General features: G+C 52.2%; 7 protein-coding genes across 7 annotated transcripts; 2 read left to right on the top strand and 5 right to left on the bottom strand.

The window, feature by feature from the left end:
- Nucleotides 1-184: 184 nt before the first annotated feature.
- NCS54_01217900 (Hypothetical protein) lies at nucleotides 185-2,544 on the top strand (the record flags this gene model as incomplete). The annotated part of the gene is made up of 3 exons (XM_053157425.1): nucleotides 185-897; nucleotides 949-1,132; nucleotides 1,186-2,544. The coding sequence occupies 3 exons, from the start codon at nucleotides 185-187 to the stop codon at nucleotides 2,542-2,544; spliced, it is 2,256 nt and encodes a 751-aa protein (XP_053013400.1).
- A 230-nt stretch (nucleotides 2,545-2,774) lies between these two features.
- On the bottom strand, nucleotides 2,775-3,773 carry NCS54_01217800 (Hypothetical protein; the record flags this gene model as incomplete). The annotated part of the gene is made up of 6 exons (XM_053157424.1): nucleotides 2,775-2,959; nucleotides 3,008-3,088; nucleotides 3,141-3,212; nucleotides 3,262-3,324; nucleotides 3,375-3,427; nucleotides 3,478-3,773. 6 exons carry the CDS (start codon nucleotides 3,771-3,773, stop codon nucleotides 2,775-2,777), a joined length of 750 nt encoding a protein of 249 aa, XP_053013399.1.
- An 831-nt stretch (nucleotides 3,774-4,604) lies between these two features.
- NCS54_01217700 (Hypothetical protein) lies at nucleotides 4,605-6,853 on the bottom strand (the record flags this gene model as incomplete). Its single annotated transcript, XM_053157423.1, has 5 exons — nucleotides 4,605-5,012; nucleotides 5,069-5,411; nucleotides 5,466-5,640; nucleotides 5,687-6,300; nucleotides 6,351-6,853. 5 exons carry the CDS (start codon nucleotides 6,851-6,853, stop codon nucleotides 4,605-4,607), a joined length of 2,043 nt encoding a protein of 680 aa, XP_053013398.1.
- Nucleotides 6,854-7,706: 853 nt separating this feature from the next.
- Nucleotides 7,707-9,333, bottom strand: NCS54_01217600 (MFS domain-containing protein; the record flags this gene model as incomplete). Its single annotated transcript, XM_053157422.1, has 5 exons — nucleotides 7,707-8,147; nucleotides 8,200-8,292; nucleotides 8,348-8,934; nucleotides 8,992-9,077; nucleotides 9,131-9,333. 5 exons carry the CDS (start codon nucleotides 9,331-9,333, stop codon nucleotides 7,707-7,709), a joined length of 1,410 nt encoding a protein of 469 aa, XP_053013397.1.
- A 692-nt stretch (nucleotides 9,334-10,025) lies between these two features.
- NCS54_01217500 (Hypothetical protein) lies at nucleotides 10,026-10,928 on the top strand (the record flags this gene model as incomplete). Its single annotated transcript, XM_053157421.1, has 1 exon — nucleotides 10,026-10,928. The coding sequence occupies one exon, from the start codon at nucleotides 10,026-10,028 to the stop codon at nucleotides 10,926-10,928; it is 903 nt and encodes a 300-aa protein (XP_053013396.1).
- Nucleotides 10,929-11,104: 176 nt separating this feature from the next.
- NCS54_01217400 (Zn(2)-C6 fungal-type domain-containing protein) lies at nucleotides 11,105-13,140 on the bottom strand (the record flags this gene model as incomplete). Its single annotated transcript, XM_053157420.1, has 3 exons — nucleotides 11,105-11,232; nucleotides 11,279-13,005; nucleotides 13,055-13,140. The coding sequence occupies 3 exons, from the start codon at nucleotides 13,138-13,140 to the stop codon at nucleotides 11,105-11,107; spliced, it is 1,941 nt and encodes a 646-aa protein (XP_053013395.1).
- A 337-nt stretch (nucleotides 13,141-13,477) lies between these two features.
- NCS54_01217300 (Transketolase) lies at nucleotides 13,478-15,896 on the bottom strand (the record flags this gene model as incomplete). The annotated part of the gene is made up of 5 exons (XM_053157419.1): nucleotides 13,478-14,395; nucleotides 14,446-14,963; nucleotides 15,011-15,493; nucleotides 15,541-15,650; nucleotides 15,709-15,896. 5 exons carry the CDS (start codon nucleotides 15,894-15,896, stop codon nucleotides 13,478-13,480), a joined length of 2,217 nt encoding a protein of 738 aa, XP_053013394.1.
- Nucleotides 15,897-16,124: the final 228 nt, after the last annotated feature.

The raw sequence follows: 16,124 nt of genomic DNA, 5'->3' as shown, positions 1-16,124 counted from the left end.
ATGACAGTCTGAGCTTTCAGAGAAGAGGTAGACAATAGAGAAGAGAAGAGAAGAGTTGCGCAACTATAAAGGACTCACTGACGCCTGATAATGTGAAACTTGGAACATCTCTCTCAGCATCTCCTCAATAACCCAATCTTCTTCAACTCATACTTCTCAGCCTTCACCTCCTTCCGCCATCAATATGTTTGTCTACTCTGGAAAGCTAAACTGGGGCACCTCTGCTACGGACGAGCTCTTCATTGTCATCCTCCCCGATGGCACGGCCCGTCGCGGCGACAGCGTCTACCTCTTCTCCCAGTGGACTAAGGATGCCGCCGGAAACAGGAAGCCCAACTGGTTCGACACCAAGGTCGTCACAAACGTGTCCAAGACGGAGGATGGTGAGGACATAATCGAAATGTCACACAACTTCTACACCTATGTCATCACCACCAAGCAAGCGTACGGGAAGCTCGACATTACCATGTCGAACCCGGCCAACAACAAGAGCTACATGACTCTTGATCGCGTCTACCAGCCCCAGGGAGAGGCGGTAGCGACCGATTCCTTCCGAATCTGGACTGGAAAGCTGGACTGGCCCAAGTATGCTAGCAACGAGCCGATCTTGGTCCTTGTCCCAGAGGGCGTCGGAGCTGGAAAGCCCGTCCTGGCTTTCTGGCAGTGGACCGAGGACGCGGAAAAGAAGTCCAAGGTTCCGTTCTCCATAAACACCGTTCAGAGGGCGGAAAATGGACCAGGCGAGCCTCTCAAATTCGATTTCGATGGCCCCCCTTATAGCCTCTACTGCATCCGAGATGAGGGGACTGCGAAGCTTGCAGTCCATATGAAGGGGCCAGAAGGTGATAAGGAACTTGGAGGTCTTACGCAAGCAGTTAGCAAGCAGTCTCACTCTCAGTAAGCTGGACGCCCCCGACATCTTCGACGCTGCTAACATTATCTCTTCAGCGAGATGACGCCGCCAGAACCACCCATGGAGAAGGCTGAACTGAGAGTTTGCTACCCTCAAACCGAGGCTGCGCTTCCTCGCATCCAGACTCAGATGCCGTTCCCTCACGATCTTGTCGAAACCCTAACGCACACGGCCTCTTTCGTTGACCAAGCCGGCTACCTCGCCAAGTATGCTACCGAGGTTTGTACTCGTCTACCAGATATTGCCAGGAGCACCGCGCTGACCATGCACAGCGATTCAACGTTCTTGACAAGTCATTCCATGGGCTCAGAGAGCAGGTGGACAAGTGCAACAGGCAGATCCATGACCTCAACGGCAAGATCAGCGAGCTCAGTGCTGAGAACAAGCTCGAGAAGAACAAGAGCGCCGACCTAGAGAAGAAACTGTCCGACGCGCGTGATGAATATGCCAAGAAGGAAGCAGAGCTCACCAAGCAGATCCAAGACCTGCAAAAGATCATCTCGAGTGATCGTGATCACGACGCAGCCGACCACAAGGCCCTCGATGACGCTCACAGGATGATCGCCGAGGAGCAGGCAGCCAAGGCTAAGCTTCAGAAGCACCTGGATGAGACAGAGATTGCCCTGGCAGCAGCCCAGGCCCGCGTCCAGCAGTTGTCAGCACAGATCTCGGAGTTGAACTCCGAGGTCAGCCACCTCAGCGGACAACTGGACGTGGAGCGTGAGCACAACAAGGAGCTTGACAAGAGCAACAAGGAACTCAACCAAAAGGTCGCCAAGTTGGAGTCCGGCCTGGCCTCGACTCAGAAGCAGCTTGCTCGCACCCAGGAGGATCTCGAGCAGGCTAGGGCTGAGAGCGATGACAAGGACAAGATCATCGAGGGCCTGGAAGCTGGTCTGGTGGCCATCAAGAAGGATCGTGATGCCAAGAAGAAGGCAATCGAGGAGCTGAAGAAGAAGACCGACGCCACCATCCAGGATCTCGAGGCCAAGGTTCAGGATCTTGAAGCCAAGCTGGCATCGTCAACGGGCGGCAGCGGCTGGCAGCCACCAAACGACTCTATCTTCCCCTTCAAACAGACTACCCCTACCCCGCTGAAGCAGAGCATCGCCACGCACGAGGGCAAGTCCACCTGGGCCAGGCTGTCGCCCTGGATCGGCAACATGGCCAACCGCGGCCACTTCTTCAACACGCTCGACGACGCGCCCGAGAGCGCCAAGCTCAAGACCCTCCGCATCCACAGCGACGGCAACTGGGTCAGCGGCTTCACCGTGGACTGGACGGACGGTAGCAGCAAGAGCTACGGCGTCCTCCACGGGTCACCCGTGCACACGGTCTCCCAATCACCCGACCGGCCCATCGTGGCCGTCAACGTGGTCACGGATAACTTCGAGCCTCGTCTCCCCTACCAGACGCTCGCCAACATGACCTTCTTTGGCTTCGACAAGACCAACGGGTACCAGCAGGTAGACGAGTACATCGCGCCGCATGCCCACGACCGCTGGACCACGGCTGTTGCCAGGACGTCGCTTGCGCCGGCGCTTGATGGCACTTGGGCTCTGCGCGGAGTGTATGGGTACTATGATGGGTGCATTGATGCTATTGGATTTGTTTGGGGGATTGAGAAGTAAACTAAAGCTGCTGAATTCGACCCTGAGTCTGATGAGCGGACCGGCACATCTTTGGCGAGGTCATTGAGTCGAGCTGGGGTTCACCTCACATTTGAGAAAAGATTCCAAACCAATAAAGACTGTAATTATCTATCTAAAAAGTTGCAGCAATGTCCTTTTTGTAAAACTCGACATCGCCAAATCAAATATATGTCTACGAACAGAATACAATGAGCCTATCCTCTCCACCTCTAAGAGCACTCCTTCTTGGAGCCGTCAGTGTAGAAGTAATCCTTTGCAATGACGATGGAGTCGGCGTGCCAGGTCTTGCCGCCGTCGGAAGTCTTGAGACCGGTCGAGTCGCCGCCGTTGACGGTGAGGGTCTTGCCAAAGTTGGGGTCGGCCGATGTGAGTTCGACGGTGAAGTCGTCCCAGCCTAATATGTGTCAGTGGGTTGTCAAGCCTGAAGAGAAAGTGGACTCACTATACTCCTGGAGGGTGCCGCAAGCTCCCAGATAGCACTCGTTGCTCGAGTAGATGTAGGTAGGGACTTGAGAGCCGGTGCCTTGATGAGGTTAGAAAGAGATTAGAGTAGGCGACTGGGGACTTGAACTCACGGTCAGTCTGCTTCGAGACAACTTTGCCATTGATCGAAACGACCTGAGTCACGGCATTTCCATTGTAGGTGACTGGGTCTTGTTAGGTCTTTCATCTAAAAGCTTCGACGGGTGCACTCACTCTCAAAACCAACAGAGGCGCCCTTGGGAATGGCCACGTAGGGTTGGGCAACTTGGGTTCCAGCTAAAACATTTTCAGATATGCTCTCTGTCGCGGGATTCGACTTGTCTTACAGTCAAAGGTACTGGCAGCAACGCACCACGCATCGTTAGGAGCAGGGCAACCCCTACGAAGCTAGTTAGTGACATTTCGCTCCCTTCGTATAGCAAAACTTACTCTTGCTCGTTGTTAGGGGCCCAGTTCAGAAGAGGCTGATACAGATCCGAGGATTGGTCGCTGACGGAATCCGAGATACCGACCCAGATAGACATCCAAGGCTGGTGCGAAGGGTCCTTGACTTGAGTTCCGCAGGGGATGGGAGGAGGAGATAAGGTGTAAGTCGCCTTCTTGATGGCGCTCTTGGCAGGACCGGCGATGAATAAGTTGCCAAATTTCCAGTCGTCATACTGACCAGCGACACCTCGCACAGCGAGGGCGGCAACGATGGCGGCAAGGGAAGATACAGATCGCATGTTGGCGGTTTTGAATAGAAATGAACGAGCGAATGAAGCTATGAAAATGACAAACAGATCAACTGTCTTGAGGTGTACAAGAAAAGCCAAGACACGGGTATTTTCGAGCCTTATATCAGCTGCCACACGCCGATTCAGCTGCTGTGATCGGTAGATGAACATGTTTGTATTCAAAATGACTGACGTCGTATCCAAAAGGCCGACTTAATTAGAAGGGGTAGAGGCGGACATGGGGTTTTGGTCATGAAACATGGTTTAGTGAATAAGCCCACGAATAGTGAATTGATCCACGCTGACATTGGATTTCAATGGGTCGACCAAACGAACATTCCAAAACGGGTCCTGACAATAGTTCCAAGACTAACCCATGTCTTGAGGCTCTCGGTAATCGATGTCATTTCTTCCTAGCCAGTCCTTTCCGCGGCATCGAGGCTTATGCCGCGTATAGAAGTAATTCGCCTAATTTCTAAGCTATACGAAAATCACGTCGCCACAAAAGGGCGTTTGGATTGCTTCATGGTAACAGGTAACGGATCAGTCGGCATATCTGGCAGGGAACCTAGAAAGGGGGCAGGGGATAGCAGCTTCCGTTTCAACATAAAGTAAGCGCAGTTATGGGGTCATTCGGGTAGATGTAAGCTTCCGCTTAGATAAGGTGAATCGGTAGTTTGGTTATAAATGGCACACCCCGGGTGCCATGGTCAGCTAGGGCTATGATGGAGAATTAGACGTCTACACGACATGTCACTGACCAGACTTCATGAGACGCTCTCTTCCTTTCGAAGACCTCAGATGAACGGAATTTCGAAAGGTTGTATTAAATCTATTGCACTACTGATACCACTTCCCGCTCACCGGATCTTCCGCTGCGAAGCTGGTCATCGAGCAATGATCAGTCCCTGGCACAACTCCCCACCTGACATATTCCGAAGCGGCATCCTCATCATCCTCGGGTGCGTGGCAAGCGGAGCTGATGACAGCTGAGCACGTGGCTCCTGAAGGAATCACCGGCGTCATCGTTCTCATACTTCCACCGACAGTGGCTAATAGGATCAGACTTCCTAGAATGATGGAAAAGATGATGGCGATGGGAGAGTAGCCACATGTAGTTGTTTCGTCTGGGTATCTGTCCACTAGCAGCTTGTCGTTTCTCCAAAGCACGACCTTTACGAAGAAGATGGATTGCGAGATTAGCCAGTGGAGGGTAGCTGATCCGAGGATAAGAGGGACTCCGTATCGCTAACAATCACCAACGTCAGCAATGTGCTTGTATAACCAAGAATGGTTCTACTCACCAAAGGAAGAGACAGCCAGTATGTCTTGCGTTGCTTCCCAACGGGATACGTCGTACGGAGGCCCTTGTGTTTCATTCCGTAACTATTCCACTCGGCTCCAACGAGCATGGTTGTCCACATGCCGTTTATCGCCGTGTATAGAAGGGATAAGATTAACTGGGGCAAGTTGGATATCACCACCATTTTCGTGGCCCCGTTGATGTTGTACACGGAAAAGTTAATGAGAGAGTCGACATTGACTTGGCCGAAACCTCGATTCCAAAGGGCGGTCATGCTTGGATGTCCCAGCGTGTTGAGGCCCATGCTAAGGAGGACTGCGGCCGCTATGATCGTTACAATACACCTAGGTTCATATTAGTTGCGTAAAAATGCAATTGGGTACGAATGGGAACAGTACAGAAAAACTGTTACTCCGTATCTTCTCCATGAAACTGCCGTGGCCCAGCGACGCTTCTGAGGAATCCAAGCGCGAGGTCCGGGTTCCCAGGACAGCTTTTTGCCAGAAACCTTGGACATGAGATGACGCTTGTCGGTGGCTGGATCTGGATTGGTGAGAAATGAATCTACGGCATCTAACAAGTTGTTAGCAAACACTAGCTTTGGTCGAGGGAAACATACCTCCGAGGGTTAGGAGAGGTCGTTTTTCCAGATACAGCCACGTCAAAGCCAAACCAACAAGCTTGACAAAGTTGCACGCAATAACACCGCCAAGCAGGGGAAGGTTCACAACCACCTTGCAATGTTCATGTGTGGATTTACTATAGCAGTGATCAACCCGTACTGCTTGGCGAGGCTTGAGGCCAGAATCCAACTGAATATCGAATTCGATCGTCCAGTTTTCCGATTTGATGGCCGCCGTATCGCATTCCCAGTCCCAGGCTTGAAGGGAGACGGCAAAGCCAGAGACACTGTCCAAGTTACACATCCAATTTCTGGATGGGGGTTGGTTCTGCAATGGGTTAATCTCGACTGGGAGGGAATTGTTGTTCCATATGTATGGGATATCTGTGTCTAGGACTAGAATCACATCACCTCTGGTTGAGAGGAGATTTCGACGATAGGTTGATAGACATTCGTCAACTGGAAGTTTGTCGAAATCGCTGAGAGAACTTTTGAGGTTCTTGTAGGTTTTGGTTACGTTGCTGAGAGTTTGCTCCTTGAGGTCATTGGGTGTGGCAGTATAGACCAAGAAGTAGTTGGCGCTGGTTTCGAAAGAGACCACCGAGTTGTATCTATCAGCCTGTTAGCAACCCATGGCTGACTGTGGCTGACCGTGGCGTACAGTAGGTGAATAGGTAGAGAGCTCAAAGCCAGGACTGTCCAAGCGGCCACTCTTTTGATAGAAATTTTAGTTAGGTTATGAATTGACGAGACGCCAATGTCCAGCCACTGCCTCTTATCATGAGCCTGGTCGATTTCCTGCCTCGTCGGCCCGGTCAAGACCTGCTGCGTATAATTGCCGGCGCCAAGTAGCACGGTAGCCAACGCGTTGATAGCAAGGTGAAGCCATAGGGAATACTCTTTCGCAGTCTTGCAGTCCCCCGTCCATAGGGCTCCACCATTGGCGTTAACCCTCGCTCCGACGACGCCTAGGAAGATGATGTTGGCGAGCGTGACAAAGGCTGCTGCTGAAGTAGAAATGGCCAGACCGGTTCTCCATCCGCCGAAATATCGCTTCTTCTCTGGCGTGGCTGTCAATGGTTTCTGGCTACTCGCCTTGGACGCGATGCTGGGCGGACGATAAAGAGGCTCCGAGTCCAAAGAGGCCAGCTCATACTCTCCCATTGTGCGTGAAGGGACGACAAGACCCGTAGTCGAAGGCGCCGGGGGTCATTTAGTGGTAGCTAGTTGTCGCGATGTGGCGTGTTGTGTCCTTAATGAGTCTGGCTGTGGATGATCTGCGTTTGTGTGCCTTGGCTGGAGGGCGGTGATCTTCAAACACCACGCGAACAGGCTTCCGTGGAGATGATCCGTGGGATATGACGTTAAAATACCTTAGTAATGACGAGTGGAGATTCTTTTTATACAAGGGGCTGGCACCTGCAAGGATTAGGGGTTGCAATGATACTCTGCCAACTCACAAATGCAAGGAAGTTTGCCGAATATCCGCACGAAGCCTGGACCAGGCACGAAAGATCATTATATGTAGCAACCCTTTTCATTTGCATATAAACGAGTTAATGAATCGTTCCTGCCAAGCAGCAATTTAACCAATTGTCCAGCTGTCAAGTTTTTGATGTGAGCGAATTGCCAAGGCAGAAGGATCAGGGCTGAGACCACCCCTTGTCTCATAATGCAACATAACCCTGCAAGCGTCTGCCTAGATCCCCTTGATTCGGCTTGTTCCTAATTCGGACGACGATCCTGGAGACGAGTCCAAGCACAGACGAATCACGACCTCTTACCCTATGCCATGGAGGGTATTTCTCCAGACCATATAAAGCCCAGTTGAGGAGATCATGTTCTTGACATGCACGCCCCTTGAGTGTCACCCTCACTGCCTCAATATCGGTTCATAGATGAGTCTATTCTCGTCTTTCCACGAAGACTTGGCCGAGCTAGCTACGTCAATCGCCCAACAGGAATAACAACCTAGATACCACCATCCTTCAAGATAAGGTTGGACACCGTTTCATGCTTATGGCTTCCACCGTCGGACAAGAACATGCATAACAATGTAGACGCAGACACCAAAACCCAACATGCCAGAAATAACTCCAAAGCCCATCAGATACTTGGGTGCATCGTCAGAAGGAAACAAGTACGCGCCGTAAATCTGCGCGAGATTGCCCAGAGCGTTCATGAGCGCCAGCGCAACAGCTCGAACCTCGGCATCCATTGATCCAAACGTCGAGGACGCGAAGCTCAGGGATATGGCATTGGAAGCCCAGAGGCCCGCAGCCATGAGAACCAATAGGGCATATCGAGCTGTGAAGTCGTAGACGACGCACACCGCGATTGATGTTATCATGGAGAAGCTGAGCCAGCCGGCGATGACGAGACCACGGTAGTTTGAGATCTTGTCGGCAAAGTAGCCGCTCACGGCGGTGCAGACGAATGCTACGGCGTAAATGGGAACCTAGTTCAAGCTGATTAGTTATCTGCAACCCAGACCATGAATGTCGTCTTACCGTCATGTACTGCGCTTGAACAGTGCTGGTGTAGCCAAGGCCGTGAACTAGAGTCGGGTAGAAGTAGGACAAAGTCGAGGAACCAACAATGACCTAAGTAGAGTTAGCAGGTGCCAATAGCAAAGACGTCCTTACTGCAGGGACGTACCATGTAGCCAAAGATGAAACCCCAAGTCCTCCAGTCTCGCAGAGCGAGCATGAACGACTGCATCTTGCCAACTTTCTCGCCCTCGCCCCTAACAGTCACGCTATCCTCCTGCAGTCGTGCAATGGCGATGGCTCTCTCACGGTCTGTAAGATGCTTGGTATTGGCCGGAAAGTCAAGGAGCAGAAAAGCGGCAACGATAGCCCAACCAATGGTGGCCACGCCCTCGACGATGAAAAGCCAGCGCCATCCCCGAATGCCGTGGGCACCCTCGAGGCCTCCAGTAATGGCGCCTGCAAGAAGACCACCAAAAGCACCGGAAAGGATGGCGGCGGACATGAAGACGGCGAATCGCTTCGACTGTTCGCCTCGCTTATACCAAGATGAAAAGATAAGGAGAATTCCTGGGGCGAAGCCTGATTCCATGACACCGACAAAGACTCGAAGAATGATGAGATGGTGGTAGCTCTGGACTACAGACATGATGCATGTCAGGACGCCCCAAACAATCATGATGGCGGGAAGATAGAGCGACGGGCGGGTTCGGACTAGGATCATGTTGGACGGTGGTTCGAAGACGACATAACCAACTGCGTGTTCTGTGTCAGCTAATTGGTCTCGGCGTGATCAACATCAGAGGGACATACCAAAGAAGACAACTAGAATGATGCTATACTGAGACGAGGTGAGTTCAAGATCATCAGCCATGCCGGCAATCTTGGCGTTTCCAATGCTGCAACACGGTTAGAGCCAGTCACTCACATCATCAACCGGGGCCTGACTCACTTGGTTCGATCCATATAAGACAGTAGGTACATGAGCCAAATATTGGGCAAGAGGAACAGGTCGATCTTGCGGACGAGCTTCTTCTCCTCCTCGGCAGTCCAGCTAATGTCTTGAGTGACTTCGACATGTTCAGCGACTTGACTGGGACTTTCGAGATAGTCCTTCTGGTCGACGGCCTCGGCACTGGTTCTGTCGGGCGCCATGGTGCGTAGGGGGTTGAAAGAGTTGTGAGAATTGAGGCGGTGCGATTAAATGGTTGTCGATAAAGCGATTGTCAAATCAAGTAATCGATGTCATTGGAACACGGTGAGAGTCGTCGTGGCATCCAACAGACTTATAACCAACCTCGCGGTCACAGAACTAAGTTTTTTTCTGGCCGGAGCGACGGACATTACAGTTGAGTTGAATCAATAGTAATGCGGGGACGGGGACGGGTAACCAATTCCCCATGGGGTATGGGGTAGTCTCACGTTGACATGAACTAACGGTAAAGCTGGTACGATCGGGGACGCCCGGCGTGGATGCGAGGGTGGCGCCAAAGCGAGGGTGACCTCGAAACGAGCCTCATGGTCTCGTTACGAGGTCCATGTATGCCAAGACCATGTAACGGTGCCTCGTCTCGATGGCTCGTCTCGATGGCTCGTCTCGATGGTTCGTCTCGATGACCTCGGGTATCGTCAATTGAGTGCATTATACCAGCTCCATCCAGATGCTCGATCGATTCATCGTTTCTGTGGCAAAGTTGCTATTCTATTATGGGCATAAGAATAAGACGCATTGTCTTCTTGACCATGTTCCAACAATCACTCGACAACATTCTGTAACAAAAGGCGCCAACACAACACAGACCACATTCCCCAGTTCAAACTCGCTACACATCAACAGAATCTTTACAATGTCTCCCGGCGCACTTGATACCCCTACCGCCGTCCCTACCAACGGCAACACCAATACAGTACCAGCCCCAACACCAGACGCCGCCCCTGAGACATCGTCGATGTTTCTCAATACTCAGCCTGGCCCAGACCACGACTGGAGAATCACCCTGAAGGACAAAGTCATCGCTATCACTGGTGCCAACAGGGGCATCGGCCTGGGCATCGCAGAGGTCTGTCTAGCGAACGAAGCAGCCGCCGTCTTCAGCCTCGACCTCTTCGAACCCGGCGACGAGTTCCTCGCTGTGCAGACCGCCAACCCTAAGCGTCTTGGCTACATCAACTGCGATGTCACCTCCGAGGAGAGCATCACCTCGGCCATCGATGCCATCATTTCCAAGCGAGGTGCCATCCACGGTCTCGTCGCCAACGCTGGAATGACAAAGCATCAACCAGCGCTCGACTTTGACCGTGCCCAACTGGACAAGCTGTTCAACCTCAATGTGTTTGGGGCATACTTTTGTGCAACCACCGTTGCAAGGCGGTTCATTGAGCTGGGGATCAAGGGTTCTATCGTCTTCACGGCATCCATGACTTCCTACCGTCCCAACCGTGCAGCACCATCAGCTCCCTACGGAGCCACAAAAGGTGCTGTGCGAAACATGACGCACACTCTAGCCATGGAGTGGGCCAAGCACGGGATTCGCGTCAACTCGATCTCGCCTGGCTTCGTCAAGACGGCCATGACATACTTTGTGGACCAGACACCGGATTGGGGTCTCAAGATGCAGTACTATGGCGGCATGCCGAGATTGGCTGATCCAAAGGAGCTGGGGGGTGCGTATGTCTACTTGCTCTCTGACGGTGCTTCCTATACGACGGGCATCGATATCCCGGTTGCTGGAATTGTAGGGGCTTGGTGAAGTGTTAGAAGCAGGCAATAGAAGCATAAGATAGGAGGAATATTATGAGTTTGTCCAGATCAATGGCTTATTGTTTGAACCCGAACCCGAAAGACTTGATGGATCAGCATTCCCTAAATCCTTGACTGAACAGGCAAGGCTTCATGTTAACTCATTAACAATCGCAAGGTGGAGTTTTATTCCTGCCAAACACTCTTTAGCTCCTCCACGAGCCCTGAGGCAGGAAACTTGCTAATATCCAGCATCCTGTCCAACGTATCGAGTAGTTCGGCCTGCTTCTCTGGCATCTGAACACATTGGCCAACTAAGCCGATTAGTATAGTAAAATGATTCATCAGATGGGTGCTTACCAGCAAATATGGCCTGCACATTGACAAACGCCATGGCGGGTTCCCCCTCTCGACAGGCGTTGGCAATCCCACAGACCATGTGAAGGCTTTCGTTGAGACACTTTTGCCGCTGGCGATATGCATTGAGGCCGCCGGTCGTGGGCTGGTTCAGCAGCACGACGGCCTTTGCAAAATGGTACATTTGCATCGCACCGGCGTGGTTAGGCGGATGAAACCATATAGACTGGAACTTGTTTTGAGACCCGGACGCCGAGGTGACCGGCTTGTATGAGCTAGGAAGAACCCGATGCCAATCATCAAGTGCCTGGAGAAGTTTGTTGCCATGTTCAATCCTCTGTCGTATATCTTGGTCAGGTGAAGTCTTGTCCAGAGCAGCAAACTCGACGCATTTTGCGCAAATGTAGACCATCCTCGTGGCAAGCTCATCAGAATCAAGATCCTCGAGCCTCTTCCAAGGCCGCCATATCGTGAGAGTTGGCCTCCCTGCCCGGAACGCTGCCCAAATGTCTTGTCTAAGCCACGCCCACCATACGGCCCGCCTCAATCCATCAATAGACTCGCCGTCATTGTCTTGGGAACGCTGTATCCAGAATGCGCCTCGTAGGTGCCGTTCCCAATTTCCGCTCGTCGAGGTTCCGTCGGCGTCAAACATTTCGTATGTGCTGATCATTATGGCCGTGGCCAAGATCTCGTGGGATTTGGCGTAGGAGGGATAGAGTAGGGTCTGTGAGAGATACTGGAGAGTCTCGTAGTAGTACTGGGTGGCCATGTGTGCCGGAGTTTGACCGTGCTCCTGTGGTTGACCACTATTTGTTGCTTCTGGCGACGAGGAGCTGTTCTCGCTCGTGCTTTCGCCATCACCTTGTCGCTTCCTGGATTTGAGGCCAAGAGACATGTGCTTGGCTGCGACTGCAAGTATAGCCTTCAACAGCCCCGAATTCCGCAGGGCCAGATGAGGCACGACATTAGTGAAATGACGCGCTTGATCAAATAGATCGAGGATCGGCCCAACGACCTCAGTGTAGTAGCGAAAGAAACCAAGGTCTTCTGGCGAGAGCTCAATGCTCTCAGCCGTGTTCCATGGTTTGTCCGCCAGACCATGGTCGACCAAAGAAGTCCCGAGAATATCATCGTGACGGTGATGGGTGTGAGAGTCGGCATCCGTAGATATCGGTGCCGGTGACTGTCGACGAGAGAGAGTGCTCTCGTCAAAGTTCCACCGTGGTTCACCATTCGAGGTATCGTTCCATCGCTGAATCTGGGAGATGGCATCCTGAGCTAGTAGGTCATACCATTCGAATGGCGAGATGTTGAGCAGCGAGACCTGGCTCCTGGCTAGCGGAGAGGCAGCAAACGCAAAGTCTACGTTGGGTAGACCTCCATCACCACTACTCGCTTCCGGCGGGTCATCTTGTGGTACCTCGATGGAGTCATGGAGCTGAAATGTGACGGAAGTCTCGGGGGGAACGGTAAATGTGTCCTGGTAGCTGGCTGTGCCTTGGATACTGGGCTGATTCTCTGTATTGTCTGTTCCTTGAGTGGCGCTCGGACTATTCCCGCTGCAACATGCTTCACTCTCCTGCAGCCCGGCCGTCTCGGGGACATCCCGGTCCGCTTGGTCCGAGTCGCTCGGCTGCGCATAGCGACAGTCACGATCTGATTTCGAGCACTGAACACATCTGGGCTTGCCTTCATCACACTTGACGCGTCTCTTTCTGCAAGTGAGACTGTGGGATGGTGTCAGTAAGGATAAAGGTGAGCTGAGTGAGCACCTACCAGCCCGTTGAGGTTCTCAAACCGCGAGCACGGGATGGTCTGTTGCGACGAGATCGTCGGGGGTTATTGTGATTATGGGCGTCCATTGATGACGGATGGCAAACATTCTGGGTCTCGTCTCGAGGGCACCAGCTCCATTTATTGACAAGAGCTTAAACGACCCGTCCAATGTTGAATTACCCCGCATTTCTCCACCGAACTAAGACCAGTTTAGCTGCTTGTTCCCCGTGGAGATGATTCCATGAAAGGAAGTCGATATCCGAGGCGTCTCTCAAGTTGGGAATATCAGCAAGTGACTAGTCCGAGTTCTACTATTGCAAGAGTCAAAATGAATGATTTGATGCACATTGAGAATTTTGCATCAAGTTGAGTGACACACTTGGAATATTGAAATACAATAACAAACAATATGGACCAGCTTCCCTAATGCTCAAAGCCAACGCCCAAGCTTCCATTGAGATCCCTGAAATCACCCCTCAGTATCTCAATGCCATCTCTCTTGACCTCCTCCACAAGATCCTTGATCTTTGTCGCAACATTATCAGGCTTGAATCCGAAATATTCGTATGCTGCCTTTGATGGAAGACTCTTTCCGAATCGCCTCATAGATATCGACGCATCGGCATACCGCTCCCATCCGTTCGCAGCATATGCTTCAATGACGACGGTCGGCTTTCCAGAGCGAGGCTTCAGGACCGATTGCTTGTACAGTCGTGATTGTTGCTCAAAGAGCCTGGGGCAGGGGAAAGAGACTACTCTTGACTTGATGCCGTACTCTTTGAGAAGCAGATCCTTAGCCTGCATCGTCAGACCCATCTCGGAACCAACTCCGATTAGGGTCACGTCGAAATCATCGCCGTCAGCCTCTACAAAGACGTATGCGCCCAGGCTCACACCCTCGCGTGAGGAGTGCTGTGGGAACTGTGTCAGGTTCTGCCGAGACAGAGAGATGATGGTTGGTGTTTCAGTGGCCTGGATAGCGGCCACAAAAGCGCCTGCCACCTCCTCCGAATCGCATGGACGGATGTACAGAGTGTTCGGCATGGCACGATAGAGAGCTGGAAGGGCAATCGGCTGATGCGTTGGTCCATCCTCGCCGGTGCCGATACTGTCGTGGGTAGCGATGTGAATCTGCTGGAGTCCCTGGAGGGCTGCCATTCGGACAGCCGGGGCGGCGTAGAGGTAGAACATGAAGAAAGAGCTCGTCATGGGAATGAAGGTGCCCTTGTTGAATGCAGCAAGGCCGTTGGAGATGGCACACATGGCGTGTTCGCGGATGCCGTAGTGGATGTAGCGGCCACTGTAGTTTCCGTTCAGACCACAGGCGGTTCGAAGGTCGGGCTGTTCGTGCGTTAGTGCTTGCTGCTAACACTCCCGTTCTTCATACTTACTGATTGGAAGTCGACCTTGTTGTTAAAGGCCACATTGCACGAAGGAGTAAGATCTGCGGTGCCGATCAAGAAGGACTTGATCCTCTCTCCAAGGATATTGGTCACGATGCCCGCAGACTTTCGCGATGCCGTGGGCTCCGTTGGAAGCTCTGACTTCTCGGGGATGCACTTTGTCCAGTCGTCGGGCATCTTTCCAGCAACACGGAGGCCGAACTCTGTGCCCAGCACAGGATCTTCCTTCTTGTACCTCTGCACAGTCTCTTGCCACTCGGCTTCGTAGGCATCGCCACGGGTGCGAACATCTGCGAATATGTCATAGACGTCTTGTGGTATGTGGAAATGCTCGTTCGGGTCAAGGTCGAACGACTTCTTGATGCTGGCCACGTCGTCAACCCCGAGAGCAGCTCCGTGTGTCTTTGCGTTGCCAGCCTTGGAAGACCCGAAACCGATGGTTGTGCGAATGTTGATAAAGGTGGGCTTGTCGCTTGATCGAGCCGCGACGAGGGCGTTGACGATGGCTAATCATGGGTTAACGGTTATTCGGCAAGGGCCGCTTGGAACTTACCAGCAACATTCGAGTCTCCGTCAAGGACATCCAGTACATTCCACCCAGTAGCTCTCATCTTGGCATTGATATCCTCGGTGTTGGCAACATCCGCTGTGCCATCACAAGTGATTGAGTTGTTGTCATAAATAATACAGAGGTTATTGAGTCTCCAATGACCGGCGAGAGACACTGCTTCGAGACCAACACCTTCCTGAAGACAGGCATCACCAATCATGCACCACGTCATGTTATTCACCAGATCGTATCCTGGCTTGTTGTATGTGGCAGCCAGGTTCTTGGTGGCCATGGCGAGGCCGACGGCGTTGGCGACTCCTTGGCCGAGGGGACCCGTAGTGACTTCGACACCTTCATTCTCGATTTCAGGATGGCCGGGGCAGAGCGAATCAGTCTTTGTTGAGTGATATGATTTGAGCTGCTCGAGGGTCATGCTCTTGACACCGACGAGGTGCATGAAGAGGTATTGCCATAAACAGGCATGCCCTTGGTTGGTCAGCGTGATTCATCGTGAATCGGTAGAAACCACATACCATTAGACAGTACGAAGCGGTCACGGTTAAAGTACTCGCAGTTGTTGGGAGAGTACCTCATGACATACTTGTAGAGGGCGATGCCAATCGCTGCCATGCCCATAGCGGACCTGAAGGAGTCAAGCCAATCAGTCATGTGAACAGAACGAACAAACAAAGGTCGCTTACCCAGGATGTCCACCATTGAATTGCTGGCAGAGATCTGCGATGAACGCTCTAAAAACCTTCAAGACTCTGTCATGTTTCTCTGGACTCTCGAGCTTGAGGCCAACGACGCTGGTGCCATTGGTGGGGAGGGACTTGGTAGGGATCTTGTCAACGGCAGCCCTCTCGTAAAGTTCCAGTGTAGGAGCCATGATGTCGCGATAAGTGTAGAGTCCTTGTTGTTGGTAATGAGATGTGCTTATGAAGTGAAAGCTGGAGATTCATCGCGAGCTGTCTGCCCTTAGATATACTGGGACGTTGCATCGCATTCATTGTTCGTCCAAGACAAGTTGTAGTCGTTCAATCTGTTGATGGCCGGGACTTCCCAACTTCGAGACGAGCCTGAGCTCGATTGCAGTGAGAATGATTGCCGTGTAGCA

The sequence above is a fragment of the Fusarium falciforme genome, chromosome 10 (assembly GCF_026873545.1).
Source record: "Fusarium falciforme chromosome 10, complete sequence".
Classification (NCBI taxonomy): Eukaryota; Fungi; Ascomycota; class Sordariomycetes; order Hypocreales; family Nectriaceae; genus Fusarium; species Fusarium falciforme.
The sequence above is the reverse complement of the archived record's forward strand: the minus strand, read 5'-3'. Positions and strand labels throughout refer to the sequence as shown.